Consider the following 20,725-nt stretch of genomic DNA (forward strand, 5'->3'; position numbering starts at 1 on the left):
GCACTTTTTAAAAAAAATCTGGTGACCAAAACCATCATGTTTTTCTAGGAATTTCTGAATTTATTTTTTGTCATATTTTATCTCGTGGTGACTGTTCTTGGTCTGCTCTGATGACCTCCACTGTCCCCCAGGGGTCACAAAATGCTTTCAGTTGAATACATACATAGAGACAATGGAATTAACACACGCACATTCAGAGGCACAAGAGAGGTGGACCGGATCAAGACTGCCTCAGAGTTACTCAGGTGTGACGAGATCGCTGGAATACTGACATGAGACGTTTGGGGAAAATCACGGAAAAGCCTGTGCCATGCCCCAACCATTCAAGCATATACAACAGCTCTTTGGCCTGTAGTGTGTGTGTTGCTGATGGATGTAACAGCACATCAGCCAGAGAGAACTTTTGCAATTTTATCTATCTCTAGAAAACACACTTTTTCCTTTCAACGACTGAACCGACTTCCACAGTCCACACACAGCAAAGCAGTGCATCTCTTTGAGGTTGTCCAACAATGAGTCAGCTACCTACATAATGTCTGGAAACAACTTCTGAACGAATCACTGTTTGCTCCTCTCCCCCTCTCGCACTCTCGTTCTTTTCCTCTTTTATTCATTCAGTTTAATAGTCTGTAATAGTTACCAAGTATCATTAAGGCCAACCTCTGTGGCTTCTAACAGTGCTGTAGGCAAGCCAAGTGTTTGTTGTCCGCATTTTATTGGCTTCCAGGGAGGAGGGTTGTTGTTGTTCAGTGTAATCTTGGCACGCCAATAACAGGTTTCAATAAAAGCAGCTGCTTTCTTATGGTAGTTAAGCCGCTCTCTTCCCTCCCTTCTTTTGCAAGTGTGTTGGGTTGAATAGACAGAGAGCTACCTGTAGAGAAGACTCTCCATTTGTCCTAACACATCTATAGTACTTCAGCATTTCTTTCTCTTACCCTCTATCTCTTTCTTTTCCAACATGCAGACATCTCTTTGCTGTTTTTTTGTTTTCATCTCCATGTGTTTTCATCTCTGTCACTCTTTTAGTAGGGTGCTAAAATTTTAATTGGTATGCTGTGACTTAATCCAATGCTTGCTGGTTTAGTTTGACCATACTGCCCCCTTTAGGGTACTACTTGCTGTTGCAAATCAAAAAAGCTTCAGAGAGGTAGAAGTTTCTGAAGAGCAGGGGAAAGATTGGCCATAATATGAACAAATTTCAGTTGTGCATGCCATATATAGAAGTAAATGTTGAGGTAAGTAAATAATCAGGTGATAATCCAATGAAATGCAGTGAACTAAACTAGCAGGTTCCTTATAATATTCCTTCATTGTAGCCAATTAATCACAATTTCTCACCTATCTGCAGCTATAGCTATTTAAACATGTTTACTCAATGAACTCTTAAATCGGTAACTTGATCAAGTCTGGATCATGTTGCTGTTGATTATCACATCATCTCAATATAGCATGGATGAAAATAGAAAAAATGGGAGACAAGAGTAATGAGAAAAGAGTAACAAGTAGGCAGGAGGAGACCATATAAACTGACAGAAAGAAAGAGCATGTTTTCAATCTGAAGTGCTGTTTGACTGGACACCACATGTACATTAGGAAACATTTGACCCAGTATAAACAGTGTTTGATTGATAGTACACAGTCATATAAACACAAATACAAATATTGGAGGTCACAACACTCTCCAGAAACTATCAGAAACAAAGATGGAAGAGTTATGTCTGCGATATCCCTCTAATTATGTAAATTGAAGTTGATCTTGAGCCCTGATACAATGCAATATACAATGAAATAATATTCGACTGAATATAAACTTAATCCTAATGTATGCTATGTCTTCCCCATCTAATAAATTAGTTATGTATGTGACATGACAGTGAAATCTGAAAAATTTCTAGCTATTTCAATTCTCTATAAAGTTTCTCTGAATAAATCTTTATCTGTCATACAAAAAGACTGACATGGCATGGGTTGAAAGTTTGAATGTAAGTGAAACTCTCCTGTGTTACGTTCTTCTATAAGATCTCTCATTTTTCTTGGCAGTGAAGTTTGAGTTTGCCACTGCATTCCACTGTTAAAAGGTAAAGGAGAAAGAGTCCCTATGTGACTAAAAGAGTTCCTGTCTCTCATGTAAAATTAAAAAGCACTCAGATAAACATTATTGAACCTCTACTGGAGCATGAACATTCCATGATGTCTGGCTGACCCTGACACAGGTTCATGTTTCCTCTCTGGGTTTCTCTTGGGGTTTTTATTTTTTCCTCCCCCATCAATCATGCCTTATTTTCTAACCGTCTAATTGTTATTTCAAGGTGCAGAGGTGGCATGCAGCAGGCACATGCAAGTACAGAGTCAAATACATGGTCAAGCACTTACAGTATATGACTGCCCTTTCAAACCAAAAAGATCCCATTTGACAGTATTTTTGGTCCAGAGTGAAGTGTCTCAACAACTAACAGATGGATTGGCATGATATTATGCACAGGCATTCATGGCCCCCAGAAAAGGACTCCTACTGACTTTGGGGATCCACTGACTTTTCCTCTAGAACCACCATGAGGTTCATATTTGTGGTTATGAGTTATCGACATCTATTGGATGGATTGCTATTAGATAAGTCAGGATGACTTGTAATAACCTTGGCAATAACTTTTCCTTTAATTTCTTCTTGAGCATTTTCATTTGTTAAAAATGTTATTTCTCCAATACTTTGGTTTATGACCAAATACCTGCAAAACTAAATACATTCTAATGAGCCTCAGCTGTTGTTTGTGTTCAGTGCTAATTACCAAAAGTTAGCATTCTAACATGTTAAACTAAAACGGTGTCCAAGTTGTCCAAGCACAGCCTCACAGAGCCGCTAGCATGACTGTAGACTCTCAGTTTTGTTTTCATTTAATTGCGATTATGAACATGTTATGAATAGATATCAAACATAGCATAGAAACATTTACACAGATTCCGAGCTGGGAAATCCTCACTGTAATAAACACTGTCAAGCTCTAACAACATTAAACATAGTTTGTGGTTATTTGAATTAAAATGAGGAGTGTAATGAATTAAGGCGGTTAAACTACTCATCTTGAGCCTTGAAGTTCCTCTGTAGGCATAAAACTGATTTTCAGCACTTACCATACAACATTGATGACTAAAATTAGATTATCCAGATGTCAAGGCATACCATACTGCATATCACATCAAATAGGTTTAAAAAAATATATATGTTTTTTGCATAGACCTAGTCAGCATGAGGTCAGCAGGCAGTCATATGGAACACTAAAACCTTTGTCCACATTTATGCTTTATATAGAAACATATATACGCTGAGGTGTTTTTGAACCCGTAGTTTGAACCCTCTGCTATCAGCCCCCTGGGAGGTGAGTGACAGCTTTTATATGCCATAACACATGTAAATGATATGTATTAACATGACTCATCCAGAAATGTGACATCACTTTTCTAAAACTTTGTTTCAGAGACGTCCCTCTGAGTCAAAAGCAACTTTTATTTTCTTTTATTCCAAACAGCCTCCTGACATAAACACAAGTTCATTTCCATCATCGTTCAGCTAATTAAGAAAAAGTCACATTTGACAAGGCCAAATGAATTCACCAGAATCCACCAGAGTCATCACAAATGTTGTTTTCATGGACCGTTTCTCAGCCATTTACCAGTCAATCACATTGACAACCAATCCTATCGTTGCACCCCTGAATAGTCTGATCCCTGAGTGACAATATGTTCTGGTCACATGGAGTGTATCGGGGCGGAAAAGGTCTCCTTCTCTGCCAATTAACATTCATGAGTGCGTCATTTCCAAGAAGAACCTCACATCGATCCAGTTCAAAATAGCAGCTTGTTGCCATTGTTGGAGCCATCTTTACTAACAGCTGCACTATGTAAGTCCAGCACCCCATCACTTAACACTGATTATGGGCTGTAGTTTAGCCCTTGGTTGTTATCATTTGTTTCTTTCACAAGCTGTTTTGCAGGCAGGGATGACGGGATAAGCCTGTGTGACCTTTTGAGGCTTCTGAAATGGAAATGTTCAAGCATAGGGCCTCTATAACTCTCTCATTAAGAGTGTGTCATGCCAAATCACTGTACATACTGTATGTAAAGTTTCCATGTTTGTTCATATCAACCAGGGGTGCAAAATACCCTTGGGTGGGTGGGGTGGGAGCGCTACAGATCTGTAGGTCATGAGGCAGTCAAGGAATAATATTGGCGCAAATGCAAGAACTCTGGGCGAAATGAGTCATCTGTTATGCGTTCAAAATCATTTTAAGGTGTAATTTCTAGTAAAATAACTCAAGAAAACATAATTAATTCTGCCTTCAGTGACTTTTTCCCGGTCTAAATGACGCAAAATATGTGTTTGAAAGACAAACAATGTGATCCTGCCTTTACTGGTGGGGGGTATGGATTTAAACAGAGCTGAGGGGGTTTCCTAAGTCAAAGACGGTTGGGAACCAATGGTTTATATGACAGTATAATCATGGTCATATGGCTGTGACCTCCAAAAGGCATCCAGAGGTTATCCATGATTCACTCAGATAATGAGCCTCATCACTTAGGCTGTCACCCTCTCTCCTCCGAGGCCCAGGCTAATATTTGCAGCCAGCAATGCGTTGAGGGGTTACATGGGTAGTAATCCCATTCAATACTGACCAGTGTGATACATTACTGTAAGCGAAAAATATTGAAGTGCACTGTACTGTGTGTGATCTGGAGGAAGTGAAAAGAAGTTTAGCATACATGGCCATTACATGGATTACATTGGTGTCTCTTCTCAAAGCTGGAATATATTTATTCAAATGCACCTAAACACCTATTTTCCCTAAAGTGGTTTTTGCCTTCATTTAGAGACAATTTGCTCAAGGGATCAAGGAAAAGCTACAACAACAACAACAACAGGGATTTAGTTAGGCACCATGAGACACCAGGCCTTGAATTCATCATCCTTCAATATTCAAGTACTTATGATATGACAATCATTCATTTTTGGTTCCTGAGTAATGACTGTCATTAGAAAAAAAAACACAACAAAGTCTTGGGCCAACCAGTTGAGTCAGACAAATCTAGCAATAGAAATTTTGCAGAACAACTTTGACCATTTGGCACGGCCTCTCTCATATTATTTTTTTAATGCAATGTTGGATGCCTAAGGGACGAGCAGCAATATCTTCTGATCTGTTCATGATAAATTCATAACTCCGAAATTGTTATGAAAACCTAAATGCTAGGGTTGCTGACTGAGATAATTCCTTCAGATTACCGGAGCACTGAAAATTATTTATTTTTAATTATGTGTGCATCATAATAAAATGCAGTCCCTCAGACTCTCTATGAGACCACAAACCTTTCAATAGTGTTGGCAGGACAGCTTGCTTTCTTTGGTTGAGATCACTTTAACTCTACATTAAGCATTGCAGATGGTTCTTTGGTGCTGTCTTCATCATATTAGCTTTTTCCTCTTTTCTCCGTGCTATTCCCTGAGTCCTTTCACAGTGTTGTTAGAGGATGTCAGGATGCAGTGCTACCTGTCCAGGTAGGTGAGCTCTGCAGGGACACAGTCTGCGGTGGGAAGGGTCAGAACCGGCACAACTGAACAGCAGTGGTTCCTGCTGAAGGCCACATCGCCGACCCCAAGGGCTGTAGGAAGGAAACAGGTGGTTGACTTCCTGTACCATGCTGGAACAACCCAGCCCGAGCCTACAAAATGGGAGAGAGTGAGTAGTGTATTTACACTATGGTGCATCAATCATCTGTACAGTGTGTTTCTGCAGTATGTATCTCCTAATCTCTCACCTAGTGAACGCGGCAGGGCTGTTGAGGTGGTGAAACAGAGCAGGCTCACACACGAGGGAGGAGTGTCGACACACACTCACACACGACTGACCCAGAGGACCCAGGTGCGCCCTTAGAGTACTTTCTGGTGGCCATGTAGGGACAGACTTACTGCAGAAATTCTAGAGTGATTTAAGTTTTCAGGGAGAGAGAAATTTATGGGAGTTTGAACTGAGCCTACAGCAAAAGGAATAAAAACCTTAGAATAGAAGCAATATTCAGTTTATCACATCTCACAAAAACTTTCACTTCGTTTAGCAGCTCTACAAAAATGACTGAGCGAGCTTTATCCTACATGGCTACAACCCCATACCTGGTGAGTGATATAACCATGAACCCGCTCCAGCATTCCCTCACATGTGAACTCTCTGGGAGTGAAAGGCTTCACCTGCACAAACATACACAAACACTTCAGTGCAAGTCATTCAGTGCTACTGCAACTTATATTTAGGGATTAAAAGGTGTGTGTCTACATATATGTTCTGAATATACAGTTTAAATAGTAACTTTATACTCGTACTCTGGGACCTACCTCTGTGCGTAGAATAGCTTTGACTGCTTCCCGTACATCTGTCCTGTTGGTCATGTCCACAGTCCACACGTGGGGTTTACTGATGAATTCTTCAGCATATGGGTGCTGAGAGGAGATCTGTAATCCAGTTTTTTTACTGTATTTAGATCTAAAAATGGATGTACACTATTTTTTTTTTCAACTGGAGGGGTTACCTACCTGTCTTGTGGTGGGCTTGCCTTTGTAGAAGTCATTATTGTCTGGGGAGTGTGGTGGGTCAAATCGTGGCTGGAGGAAGATGCAGCCCAGAGCTATTGCCTCAATGGGAGCTGGACCCTCATAGGGGAAACCAAGACCTACAAACACCTGAGAGGGGAGCAGAGTAGACGTCATTTTGTACTAAAATTGAGGATCTGTCATTAACCATAAACAAGGCAAGATAAGAATATAATGACAGTGATCCATGTGGGGCCAAAATTCCCAATTTCATAGCTTTATTCTGAGCTCAGCTCTTATCTGACCTTGGCTCTGCGGAGAAGTTGTAGGAAGTGTTCCTGAGTCAGCAGGCCGTGGTTTCTGATAAAGCTGGGCAAATTAGAAGTGTGTCCTTCAGGCTGGTAGACTGTGGCATGGGTCTCCAGCTCTTCACTGATCACCTCCACATACTCTGATTTACCCTGGTATATACGCACACAGAAACAGACACAGGCACGAGACAGAGCACGTAGAAAAACACAGAGAAAGGTAAGGGAAAGAACAAAGGAAGGGCAACGGTGAACAGCAAGACCATGACAAAACCAAGGTGTTTGACAATCTTGTGAAATGATAGTGAAGCAAATGGTCATTCTCTTTATAATCAAGCCAAATACCATGATCATTACCTGCCACATGTAGTCCTGTTTACCATAGACAACTGCTATCTTGTCTTTCCTGTAGGTGTCTGACTCCAGCTCCTCCTCTCTCACCTCCGCCCTCGCTGCCTCCTCACTTACAAAGCCCAGGAAGGAGTTATCAGGAGTATGAGCTAGAAACAACAGAACATAAGTAACAGTATAAATTATGAATAACAGTGATTTAGTTTCAGATCAGCTTGCATACAATATTCAAATTCCCCATCATGAAATTTCCATTTTTACAAGGAAACTCTGAGATAAAGAATATAGACAAGGACAAGAAGCAGTCAGTGCTGGAACTTCATAATCAGAATCTGTTTATCAGCCAAGTATGCAGCACACAAAGAATGTGTCTTGGCATTTGCTCCCACAAATGCAACATTTTTTTGCACTTTTTTTTAAAATGTAAAAATAAAACATTTTTTTTAATCTAAAAAAAAACCTTTAAGCTTTATTCAGAGTTTTGAGAATAAATGAAAGTGTCTCTAAGAATGTGCATGTCTATATGCTGCTTTTTACAGTAAGTAGTCTGATCTACTTTATATGTTAAAAACTTAAATTTACCACATGTTTGAAGACAAGGCAAAAAAAGACACTGAGAGTGGAAAATGTGATCAGACGATCAGAAAAAAGTACTTTTGGACAGGCATTGCTGACAACACAGACCAAGACTGTAGGTGAATAACAGTAAAGATTAAAATTCTGTGAGAGAGTAAAAACATGTGGTGCAATATAAATCATCTGTTAAAGGAAATGAAAACTCTACATATATGAAAGGTTCACCTCTGACTGTTTGGATAGGCAGCTGCCACCTTGCTGCCCTCCGACTCACTGAGGAAGGTGTGAGGGATGAGTATTTACCTAAGAGATGCAGGAATGTGCTAGCAAAGGTATGTGTGTGAAAGCATCGATTTTAATTCTACAACATTTGTACATATATATATCTATATATATATATATACGTGTGTGTGTGTGTCTTTCTCTCCTGTCTTTGAAAGACTATAAGACTATATCTCCTTTTATTCACCCTACAGCAGCACAGAATTTCCTCCTGGCCCCTTTTGCTCCATTTGTTCCCACTTGTCTTAAACACCTGTGTAGGTTCACTGCTTAACACAGTCATCAGATTAGCAAAGATATGCAACAACACGCTGATATGATCAAGATCATGAAGCATGCAGCATGTGGGGGTTTGAAGAAAAGCTGTGAGTTTCTTGTTCTCACTATTCTCACTGCCTGTTTACTGTTCTGCTTTGTCTGCTTGTCTGTTTAATGCAATCCTTCAGTCAACAATCTTCCTCTCCGCCTTTGCAAAACAGAAGCAGCCATCCACTCCTTTCTCAAGCTCCTCTTTTATTTATTTCTTCTTCCTGTGTCCTTTTTCTTGTTGCTGTTTTGCTTTCTTCCCTGCTTTCTGTCCTTTCCCCACCATCAGCTAACAGCTATTGCTCTCTCTCCTCCTCAGCAGGACAAATAAACATGTTCCAGGCTGAAGGATGAAGAGTGGCTCTCGGCCCAGTGCGTCCAGCTTGTCTCCATCTCCCAGCAGGGTGGGAAAGAAGACAGGGAGAGGTGTTGGAATGAAAGCTCTGCCTGGGCACCAAGTTTATTTAACCTCAGCTATTAATCCTCTTTCTCTGTGAGGATGCCTAGTGGGGCGTATGTGAAGGATCAGTGCTGCGGCAGCAAGATATAAAAATGCGTGTAACACACACATTTATATGTGTGTGTGTATATGTATATATATATATATATATATATATATATATATATATATAGAGAGAGAGAGAGAGAGAGAGAGAGAGAGAGAGAGAGAGAGAGAGAGAGAGAGAGAGAGATTGTCTCCAAAAAGTCTGAATCAATATATTGTACTTCAAAGAGTCAGTCATAAACAAATTCCATGATGCCATTATTTCCAGCATAAAACACAAACACACACACACACACACACACACACACACACACACACACACACACACACACAGACTTACGGAACATGGTCATGTACTGCAGAGGCTGGAGACCCCAGCTGCCCCACAGTGTTTTATATCCACGGATCCTTGCATAACTTCCCAAATTAAAGGCTGGTTCAGTGCCAAATGAGTCCAGGATTCTGAAGCGGCACCTAGAATGATTTTAAAAAATGCTTGTGATAAAATCATCTTATATATTATTGCAATTTAACAATGATTATATGTTCTGCTGATCTTGTATATTTAAAATCTTACAAGGGCCTAAGTGGTAAATATGGCCATAGAAGTAGAGAGCAAAATTAACACATTTTATCCCTCTTTCTATATGGTGAGATTGTTCTACGGTAATACACTTAAGTAAGTTATATACATCTCTGGCTTTAACCCCAAAGCCCATGAAACAAACTTGCAGTGGAATTTCTAAAACCTTGTAAACATAAAGGAAATGTTTTTCTATCTTAAATAGAATCGGAGAAGTCATGTTATACTGGAAGAAATAAATGTGTATTTAGAAACTTGTGGGCGCACTGGTAATGCAGGAAAGCCAGCCCCATGGCTACTTGAAGGTGAGCAAGGCCATGGTAGTCAGTATAGACGACGTCAAAGGTCAGGGGCCTCTGGATCGGACAACTGCCTCGGCCTGGAGCAGCACCTATCAAGCTGGAACAGCCACAACAAACACATGTCAGGTTCAAGAAAGGTCACCAGTCACCATTTTTGAGCATCTTTCAGCTTTGTTCTTTTGCCTTTCTTGTCCCTTTAGTATAAAGTAATCACAGACCAGCCAGGTTGTTACATATGAAGTTATCCAATTCAAGTTATACAATTAACTACTAAATTACTTTTGCTTCTACACAAAAACATTACTTCCAAACAAACATATATATTTTTTAATCCAATGAACTAGTGGTAGTCAACAGTGGTGCCAACCTGTGGAGGTGTTGCTGCGAGGTGCTGAGGGTCAGGTTGTGGCCCAGGATGGTCAGACACGCACTGAGGTCAGCCCACTGGACCAGCTCCCCTAGAGGACCCCCTCTCTCCACCATGGCTTCAAAATGCTGGCCAACACTCCCAGCCAGAGCACCGGGATAAAGCAGCACCTAGAGGTTTTGAGGTTTTAAAAGTCCAAAATCCATCTTTTTAGGATGTAGGCAGTTAAACACAGCAGATATAAAGAGGAGTGTGTTGCCATTTCTGTACTGTCTTTGATTTCTTAAGTTCAAGGTTCTGTACACTATGATAGCTAGTTCTAAAAAGGACAATATAATAAACTATATTCATTAAGGTTGTGAAAAATAAATATCAAGAGACCCTGAACATGTAATACTAAAATTTTAATGTTTAGTATTTAGATTGTATCACCCTAAAAAAAAACACATAAACAGAAAAATCTTGAAATCTAAAAATATGTTCTTGTGAATATTGTCATTTTAGCCATTTCCTTGAAAATCCAGAAAAAACTTAATGATGCTTAGTCAGAGTTGATCTGCTGGTTATACCCTCATCTGGGATGAAACTGTCTTGTTGCTGCTCTGCCTCATCCTCAGACCAGCATGTATCCACCGCTCAGACATCCTTTCCACTCTGGACCGGATGAATCTTATTGCAGGACTGCTGTTGTTGCTGATGGCCTCATAAAGTGGGCTCAGAGTTGTACGTATTTCAGCCTGTGTACAATCATAGTATGAAACACAGTGTAAGTTTGTAGACCGGATAGAAATAATGTGGAATTTAATTTTGCTAGAGATGTGATCATGTATCAATTGTTGTGAAATGTAGCTTCTTTTCACTTGATTGTTATTTAATTATACATATATCCCTACAACAATACTACACAAAGACATAGACCTGTTGTAAAGATACCTTCTCTGTATAGGACTGAGGTTTCTGGTGCCATGGTGGTGTAGAGTGGTTCCCTCCGAGAGGAGGAGGACAAAAGTCTTCTATTTGGCTGAGATAAGTCAGTATGGAGCAGGTGGTGCCATCCACTCCATAAAAGGTATAGCAGGGGTCTGACTGCCAACGGGCCTGCAGAAACTGTTACAATCAATACAATATTTATTGTACAGATGTGAGAGTGGCTTCAATTTTTTCATTTATATCCTAGCAAGAAAGAGAATAGTAAGCGTTTCCCAAAATGTTGAAATGTTCCTTTAAGCATCAGAGATCTTCACAACACAATTAGTATTCTATCGCTAGATACTGAGTAGCTCTACATCAGCTGTTGGTGGTTGAGTGCCTTGCCTAGCAGGGCTGTTATGCACTAGTGGATATATACCCTTATTATCTCAAAATGTTATTTCCATGCCAAGCTCAGATGTGCTCAAATATTTGGGCCCAAAAATGTTACTTAAAAGTTTAAATTAAGGTATGCATTATAATACAACCATGAAGTTCAAGCAACCCAATATATTTCCACTTTCTCACCTCCACTTTCTCCGCACACACCGGATATGCAGGATCAATTGGCACCTCACACTTCTCATTGGGCCCTGTGGGTAAGATATCAGCCGTCATACAGTTTTTCTTTATGAGGCCATTTTGAATGCATCATTATTCCACAGACCAGGCTTTGGTAACAAAAAGTACATTGTGGAGTTAACTCACTGTGGGTAATGAAGAACAGTGGATAATAACTTTGATATACAGCCTCTCAACTGAAATGTGGATAATGAACAGCAGCCATCAGCACGATGCACAGTGCTACCATGCGTGTAAGAGGCATTAGAGTAGAGGCAATGTGTTCTCAGAGGCCCTTTCCCGTAACCCCCCCCCCCCACCATCTCTAGCCAATGTCAATCAACTGGAATGAACACACACACACTCACACACCTGACCCACCTGCCTCCTACCAAACAGGCTCTTTTACAATGCTTGCTCTTGCCAAAATACACAGTCCTTAACTGTGTAAAACAGCCTAGTAAAAAGTAAAAGAGAGGAAAAAAAAGATAAGAAAACTTATAGGTGTGAAAACCAAAAAACAGTGATACGCTGTAGGAGTACAGCAGAGAAAAAAAGTGCTCCCCCTGCAAAAACAAGAGTATGAGTAGACAAGTCGGTGAAAGGACTCCTGGGTAATTCAGTTGTACTTTATGGGTGTGAGGTAATGGGAGAGGGACAGGGTGAGGGGCTAGAGAGCTGGTTAGAGAAGTGTGTGTTTGTGTGCATGTCGACGAGAGTGTATCCTCACGTATGCACGGTGTGGTGTTTGTGTGGCCCAAGTTTTATGAATTCACTTGTTCAAATAGGGAGGTGAGGGTGCGCACACTCATCCCCACCACCAACACACACAGACACACAAACCCCTCGTGTGCCCACCAGGCTGTGTAACCTGATTCTCACCTGACACCTCTCAGGAGGGTCATTGTGTAGATGTAAACTTTTTTTCTTCCCGCGGCCAGTACATCAGCTCTGGCTCTGTGAGACTTGTTAAACTTCTATTCAAGGACTTCATCCCCCATAACCACCTGCACACTCTGCCCTTTAACCCCCCCATTCACACCCTCCATTATCACAGCTTGTTAATTTCACTGTGTGGTTAACCTCTATTGAGGCTATGAACCGTGCATTTGGCTCGGAGTATCACACTACCACTGCAGGCAACCACAGAGAAGCTTGCAATTGGCCAATTATTGAAGCTGGCAACAAGCAGGGACGAGAGAGTGTATTTATTTGGTGTAGCCAGAACGTTAAAGCATGTTATTACTGGAACAAACCCTAAAATCTCTGATTTATCTTGGAGAGCGAGTTGTATTTAGTAATGTGCATAGAAAAATTAAAGCTTAAATAAGCAAGATTTTTTATTTAATAGCATAATACACCTGTCTGATTTGTCTAAATCTCATCATGGGTGCCAAGTCACACTGATTTGAAGTCTATAGATTCTCCCTATTTGATGAAATCAAATTCTGACACAAACTGTGTCCTATACACTCAAGATAAAAGTGTTCATACTGGCAGATCTTTTGCCTGGCTCATCCTTTAAGTATCCCTCATATCACACAGCATCAAGGTTGCTAGTTTAGTGCAGTTCACTGGCATTTCTGGGTATTAAAGTTGAGATTTTTCTGAACTAATAAGCCAGAAATGTGCACACTTATCCAATACAACTTTAAAATCTTAAACATTTTTATTATGATAAGATTGGATACAACAGTTACATACTTATTATTTACTCTCATATGATGTATCCACTCCCTGTACACAATTCATTCACAATTACCTGTGTGTAGTCTGTGGTTATCATGTGGTGGAGTTGTTTGAGACTGATGGTGATGGTGGTGATGACGGCTGAGCTGGTCAAGTCTATGGGACACTCTCTTCAGCTCCCTCTCTACCAAGTGGGCCAAGCCTTGCTGGTCCTGTCTAAAGCTGGGAAACAAACAGGAGTCCACATGAGACCACTGTACTGTATGCATACCAAAGGAATACAGAGGAACACTGAGTCGAACTGCATCTGCAATTGTATTATACTGCGATCCAGCAGGTGGTGAATGGATTCTGTTTATATGCGAAGACAGTAGATGTTGAATACCTCTGCAGTAGCAGGCTGAGATCATCTCTGGTCATCTTGGTGGCATCTATCTCTCTGCTCAGCCTCTGCACCTGAGTATTCAAAGCCTCCAAGCGAAGAGCCAGCCTACGAAAGCCAAGACCTCGCTGCCCTATGGCAATAGTATACACCACACAGTAGGTCATGCACGTACAGTATCAAACATCAAAACATTTGTGTACTTAACAGTGTATTATTGCATTATGACAGAGCCACTTTGTCTTTAGGAGACAAATTTTGTTCCATTTATCATGAAAACAGCCCTGTTATGTAATGCTATTTTCTTAACTTGATCTGCAGGAAATGATTCAGCGATTATGGCTGTGTGTATTTTCCATATTCATTGTATGAGGTAATGGCATCTAATCATTTTAACAGAGGTGAATTTTCCAAAAGGACAATTTTATGACAGATAAAGATGTTGAGTCATCATTTCTGACTACCAAACATTTGTGAAGATTTGCAGTCACATTGATTTATGGTTACAGAGAGGAGAAACACACACACACATTCATGTAGACATGCTGTATGCAAAGATTTTGTGAATGTTTACTTGGACACCATAAAGGTTGAAGTTGATCCTATCTCAAATTGCTGATCTCATATGCTGTGGAACAGTCAATTTCAGGTCATGTCAGTATGTACTTGAAAACGTGGTGAAGCTATTCACAAACCTCACATTTATAGTGATTGTGGTCATTGTTGTGCATCTCTTAACCCAATGGTTCCCAACTGTTTAGACTTTTTAGAGACTTGTAGGAAATATAGGGGAAATAAAGCAACAATTACAGAAAGTTCTGAAAAAATAAAACATAATTGGGTCCTTGAATCATCTTTTTACACATCAGATTTATCATGGAACCCCTTGGTGGGAGAAAACTACCTCCAACATTTATAAGACCCTCTGTCAAAAACATACAGTACATCTTACTAGCAGGATACAAATATAGGTTACAGTGACTATATATTATTATTGTTTGCTAACAAACCATGTTAAAATGTGAATCCTCTACCTCTTATGTGTGCTCAGACAGGCCATCCAATGTAAAGTGTGGCTGACCTGAATTAACTGGCTATAGTTACCAGACACAGAATAACTGTAAAAACAGTGAATGTGAGTTTTAGGAGTCTGCTAAAAGGAGCTATTTGAGATGGCAGATCAAGGATGTCTTGACTGAAACTTTGTGAGTTGGGGAGATGCTGGTGGAGGTGGGGTTGATTTGAGGTCAGAATAAGGATCTCCTTGGGGATTAAGCTTAAACCCGTGATACTTAGAAAAAAATCCCACAGACAGGTGATGTCACTACATCTCTGTTTGCTCAGCTGTCAGTATATCAATACTTGTATGCCCTGAGGGCCTTTGGGCTCATAGGCAATGAAAGATGAATGGGGGAAAGAAGAGGCTGAATCCTGTAATAACTTTATGCCAGTTGTGTGAGATGTGACTAAACCATTCCAAAGCTTGTAAAGAAGTGTGTATGTGTGTGTGTGTTTGTGTGGGTGCATGTGTGTGTGTGTGTGCGTGTGTGTGTGTGTGTGTAGTTTATTAAAGTGTGTGTGTGGTGGGTGTGAGTGGGCATGTGCATGTCACGTCATGCTGTTTCTGCACATTTCTAGATGATAACAGTCACATGATGGAAATTAGAAGTAAAATATGAAGCACATAGCTCCTTATTATGTGTTTTCATAACACAATAACACATTATAATGCAATAATAAGTCTACTGATATAAATTTCCTCCGTGTCAGAGACAACATATTTCTTTTTCATGAGAAAAATTATGGTGGAATAATGATGATACTCTGTTTTCAAATCGTTCTGTTTAATCATTTTCTAAAAACAATTCAAACTTAAAGGATATGGGTGAAACTCAAGATTAAATACAACAAAATGACTGTGAAGAAAGATGACATTTGGTGAATTTGAGTTGGATTAACTGTGTGCTGACCAACAGCTTCCCCCATGTGGCATATCTTTCCAACACAACCATTGCTGGGTGGCTATTTGTACACAACTTGTGGTGGGTCCCTCAAAGCACAGAACAATTGTGGGTCTGTGGCTGTGATGCACCAGCGGATTACATTGTCTGCTACAAACTGTTTTTCTAGAATTCGAGAAGTAATGGATGGGGATGTTTGGATAAAAAGTCGTCTTCTTTGATTACATTTCGAAACTGATGGATTGGTCACCACATTGTTCAACTCTTTCACAAACACTACTTGTTTTCATTCTATCTTTAGTTAAACCTGTGTGTCTGATTGTATCTTAACTAACTGTGGAATTAAATGTTATGCATAAATTGGTTCAGTCAGTTTCATATTATTCAGAAGTTAACTGGGTTCCTTTGAATTAAGAGAATTCCAAAAAAAATCTAATGTACCATGAATCAGCTTCTGTATCAGATTAGTGGAGACACCAAGTGGAGCTTGTTGAGTTTCTTTCCAGAATGTTCATGATCAGGTCCACATAAAAGACAGCTGATTTTAATGAAAAAAAGGCTCTGGAGGAGACTGTTGACAACATGTGTCTCTTCCTTGTAAACCAGGAAGAAAGCTTTTGCCCAAACAACCTTGTCCACTGCCCCCTTAAAAACCCTCCTTTGGGGAAACAGTGTAGCCAGACAATTGAACTGAACAGGGGTATGTCTTGGCCGCAAACCCACAACTGTTAGACGCATGGGAGGACCCACCGCGAATTGTGTACAAAGCTTCATCTAACAATGGGAGGACCAGGTCTTGTACAATACAAGAGTATAATTCTGCAAAATATACATGTACTGCCACATGTACTCCTCAATCAGTGCTTAATGTGAAGACATTACATCTGAGTGAGATTAATTTGTTTCATAATTTAATTTATTTTGGATATTTTATTTTGATTCACTATACTCATAATCAATGTTGCCCAGCACAGTTCATGTGAATATATGAATATCTGGATGTTTTATCTTTTTGATAGTAAAAAAAGGTAAAGGCTTCCTCTAAAGTAAACTCTGTGTGTCCTTGTGTGTGTGTGAGTTACCCTGTTCTTCAGGTGACCTCCCAGCAGGTTCTTCCCTGGTCATCTCCACAGGCACCCAGAGGCTCTGTAGCAGCAGGGTGAACACAGACAGGCACAGACAGAGCACCAGGCAACCACTAGAGGACACAATAGACAGAGAAATGCTTATTCTTCTTCAAATGCTGCAGCATGTGAGGTACAACACAGCCCTGTCAGATGAACTCTACTATCAAATGACAACACCTGTCATTTTCTAAATGTGTTCATTTAAATTCATTTCAAACTGTTTATTTATACTATTAATTATATGAAAGTGGATATTGTTACAGTATTTTTTATACAACTTAACTGTTCACATTTAGGTCAGTTTGCATTTGTACAAGAATGTTGGAGTGGCAGGAACTGAATATTTTAACCATTTACTCATTATTTTTAGCATTATTTTAACTTTTAGCTAACTGATTAGACTTTCCTGCTTGCTTGCTTGCTTGCACTCAATTTCAGGTGTTACAGCTGACTCAATATGTAGGGTATATTTTTAATCAAATCATAATTTCAGTTTTTTGAATGAGTTGAAGAACAATCTTTCCACGTAGCAACTGCAGAAGTACCCCAAGGGAACTTCCCTGCAGGAATCCCTGAAAATGGAAGATCATGCCCGTTCCTTAATAAGCGCAGACACAGCAGTATATGCAATAGAGTAAACAACTCCAGATCTGACATTTGTATTTGCTTGGTATGTTCATTGGCAAGATATTTGAAATGACATAAAAGGTCACTTTTTAATAATCGGTGTCATACAAAACCAGTTAAATCTCCTTTGAACTTCATGGATGTGATTTTAAAGGCAGATCTGATGTAATAAAAACCATACAGCTTGACTCTGCCTTTCACCGAGAACACTGAGAGAATGTGGAGAACTAAATTGTTCCATGACTTCAAGTAAGGACCCTGGTGTGTCAAAATGAATATTTGAAGCGTGATGTGCCAGTATAGCGTGTGTCTGCTCACTGTTCACATGGGCTCCCAGCTACAGTTTAACTGGGGCAGAGAGAGCAATCACTTCTCTCTCTCTCTCTCTCTTTCATCAGGCTAGTAAACCCACCAACCCTTATCCAAAAAAACATGACCAAGCTCAAGTACATGCAAAAACATTTTCAGGGCTCTCCAAATGCCTGTAAATCTCCAGATTCAGAACTAGACAAATTATTTTCATTCTAATCTATAAGTCATTTCAACTTCATCAAACTTGTCAGAGCACTCATCACCACATCACATGTATTTGGTTGAAGGTATATGGAAAAGCTATAAACTGCACGGGAGAAATCATGTTAAAATAGACTACTGATATCTACCGTATCATATCTTGTACATGTTTTCCAACAAGCTTGATAGTCACTGTGAAGGTTTACTCAGACCTATCAGCTGTCAAAATGTGCATACTGCTGAGGTGAGAACAAAATAGGAGGAGGTTCTGCTGCATATGCAGAGCACAGAGCAAAAAGTACTTGTTCTGCACTTTCTTCTGCACATTTTTACCACTTCCTGGACACTGATGTAATGATGCTGATTCTTACCTGCGTGGCCGCAGTGCAACGCGCATGGCCCCCTGTTTACAGATGTTGGATCTCACTGCCAAAACAAGAACATTGCAAATACTTAAGTACAACATGCTAAGTAATAAGTGTACGGTTATGTTTTGGGCAGGAAAAAACATAATTGCACTATTGTTATACAATTTTTCACTTTGACCACCAAAGATTTATTATAGTTTCACTTTAAATTGTAAATGGTAGGTCACACTTTCCTCTTGAGCTGCACCAGTAAAGTGTGAAGGCATAAATATATTTCAAAGTAATGCTATTGCCAGCATGACTGGCCATGAAAGGCTCTTCAGCTTGTGGTCTTTCTGTGTTTGTGCAGAACATGTTCATTAGACGGACAAATATAATAATGAATCCATACATAACAAAACTGCTGTCACCAAGCTGTTGTTGTGTGTCAGTGTGAGACAGATACAGAGATGTCAACAGTTCGGCGTATAACAAGCCAGCACATAGACAACCACACACACACACACACACACACACACACACACACACACACACACACACATACACACACACATCCTCACCTCCTTTGGTCTTCCTCCCAACCCACTGGCAACCATCAGGCCTGTTTTGAAAACAGACAAACTAAAAGAAAAGGAAATAAAGTTGGGGCTGGAAAGTATCTTGCCTCCTTTTTTGTCTCTTTTCGCTCTCTTTCCCTCCTTCTCTGGCCGTGCCTTTTCTCTGTCTCAGGGCCTGTGGGTAGGCATCCTGTGGTTGTCAAGGTAACCTGACTCCCCTTTAAAGAAAACAATACGCAGAGTGCTGCTTAGGCCTTTCACAGATACAATGGAGCCCACGCTATTGGGTGACACAGTTTCTTTCAGTCTCGCTGGCCAGACTTAAGCCTTGGTTGTGAATTGATACCGGGGAGCTCATTTAAATAGCTCAAATGGTGCAAACTTTTGGCTCTGAATGGCACAATACAGACAAAAGACACTACAAATTTAATGACAGTAACAATAAGAAGGATCATAATAGACCGAATAAAATACCCAGTGGAAACTGTATAGTTAACATAGAAAAAGTTGTTATTCTGACTTACTGTGTTGTAACACAGTTGTCACATAATTAAACTACACATCAAATGCACAAAGGAATTAATGCATTTATTTCTTGAGAGGTTTCATTCTGGTTGTAAATAATTACAGTAATTACAATAATTGATAGTTGTAAGGTAGAACTAAATCAAGTTATCTAAGGGTCTTAAATTGTTTAATTAGCAAGTATGTTTCACTGAGCCTCAACAGTTTTTATTACATAGTCATATTACTTGTGGAAACAAGGCGTCATAAAGATATGGATGGGTTTACTCTGTGGAAACAAGGCTCCACATAAAGAGCATGATGAGACATGACCCAGTCAGGTTTACCACAAATCAGAGCAGAATCCCTCACCTACCTGGAGAGGGCGCCATAGTGCCAAGATGTTCTTGGAGTCCAGAAACTGCACTGTAAGAGAGAAGATACAGTTTAACCACAAATGATCTTTCTGAGCATACATAAAATCAAACTCTGAACACTCATGTGTTTCAAAGTTGAATAATCTGTAGGCTATGTTTTCACTGGGGTGACTTGTTCTATTGTGTGTTACATGTATGAAAGGAGAACTGCATACATTGGTGTCAAGACTTCCAAAGGAGACAGATACGTTTTTAATTCCGACATGATTCAAAGCAGAGGAACTTCACAAAAACTTCACAAAAAAACCTGATCAGAAAAAGACAAGGGAAACAAAACTGGCATTGTGATCTATTTCAAGAACGCTTCTGTAAAGATCATGAGAACCAACATGCAGCAATAATTAGAAGGATGACAGATCACAGCCCCATACAGCATGCCAGAAGCTTCCACACCACTTAACTCATTAAGAACATCCCATTTGAACAGAGAGACAGAGTTGGACATACATCATATGTCACTCTGAGCAGGGAGTGTGCCAATTTCTGACAAAATAGGCCAAGAGTAGAATTAGCAGGTGACCTAAAGGCCCATATGTCACACCTTCCCTTCTCACAACAAGTACGCAGCCACAACATTGAACCCTGATTGGCTGACAGCAGCAGCTCCTTTAAGTCAGTTGGGGTAAACCTGCGAGGACCTGGGAGGAGGTTTTCTGGTGATACACTGATCAAACCATATTTGACATTGGAAGTCATCCCTTCTGGCTGCTATTAGACTTGATAGCTCATCTACTGTTTATGGAGAGGGATTTCTGACTATTAAAGGTGCAACTAAAGATTATAAAACTGTTTATCTCTTGATACTTTTGTTATTAATCTGATCATTCCTGCTGTACTTGCCCTATTCCATAATCAGTTATTCATACATTCCCATCT

General features: G+C 40.0%; 1 protein-coding gene across 1 annotated transcript; it reads right to left on the reverse strand.

Moving 5' to 3' along the window:
- Positions 1-3,362: 3,362 nt before the first annotated feature.
- On the reverse strand, positions 3,363-18,380 carry LOC137172625 (alpha-1,6-mannosylglycoprotein 6-beta-N-acetylglucosaminyltransferase B-like). Its single transcript, XM_067577137.1, has 17 exons — positions 18,355-18,380; positions 16,799-16,950; positions 13,759-13,888; positions 13,471-13,595; positions 11,652-11,722; positions 11,088-11,261; positions 10,724-10,891; positions 10,155-10,324; positions 9,753-9,884; positions 9,243-9,376; positions 7,240-7,382; positions 6,880-7,035; positions 6,578-6,724; positions 6,380-6,496; positions 6,161-6,235; positions 5,809-5,969; positions 3,363-5,712 (listed from the first exon to the last, which is right to left on the reverse strand). Exons 1-17 carry the CDS (start codon positions 18,378-18,380, stop codon positions 5,514-5,516), a joined length of 2,280 nt encoding a protein of 759 aa, XP_067433238.1. The 3' UTR covers positions 3,363-5,513.
- Between the last annotated feature and the right edge of the window lie 2,345 nt (positions 18,381-20,725).

The sequence above is a fragment of the Thunnus thynnus genome, chromosome 20 (genome assembly GCF_963924715.1).
Source record: "Thunnus thynnus chromosome 20, fThuThy2.1, whole genome shotgun sequence".
Lineage (NCBI taxonomy): Eukaryota > Metazoa > Chordata > Actinopteri > Scombriformes > Scombridae > Thunnus > Thunnus thynnus.

Coding starts and splice junctions, on each gene's coding strand:
- LOC137172625 (XM_067577137.1), bottom strand. CDS start 18,380: ATGCGCGTTGCACTGCGGCCACGCAG. Junction 10,892..11,087: donor CTCAGTCCTATACAGAGAAG/GTATCTTTACAA, acceptor GATTGTACACAG/GCTGAAATACGTACAACTCT. Junction 10,325..10,723: donor CAGTTTCATCCCAGATGAGG/GTATAACCAGCA, acceptor CAAAACCTCTAG/GTGCTGCTTTATCCCGGTGC.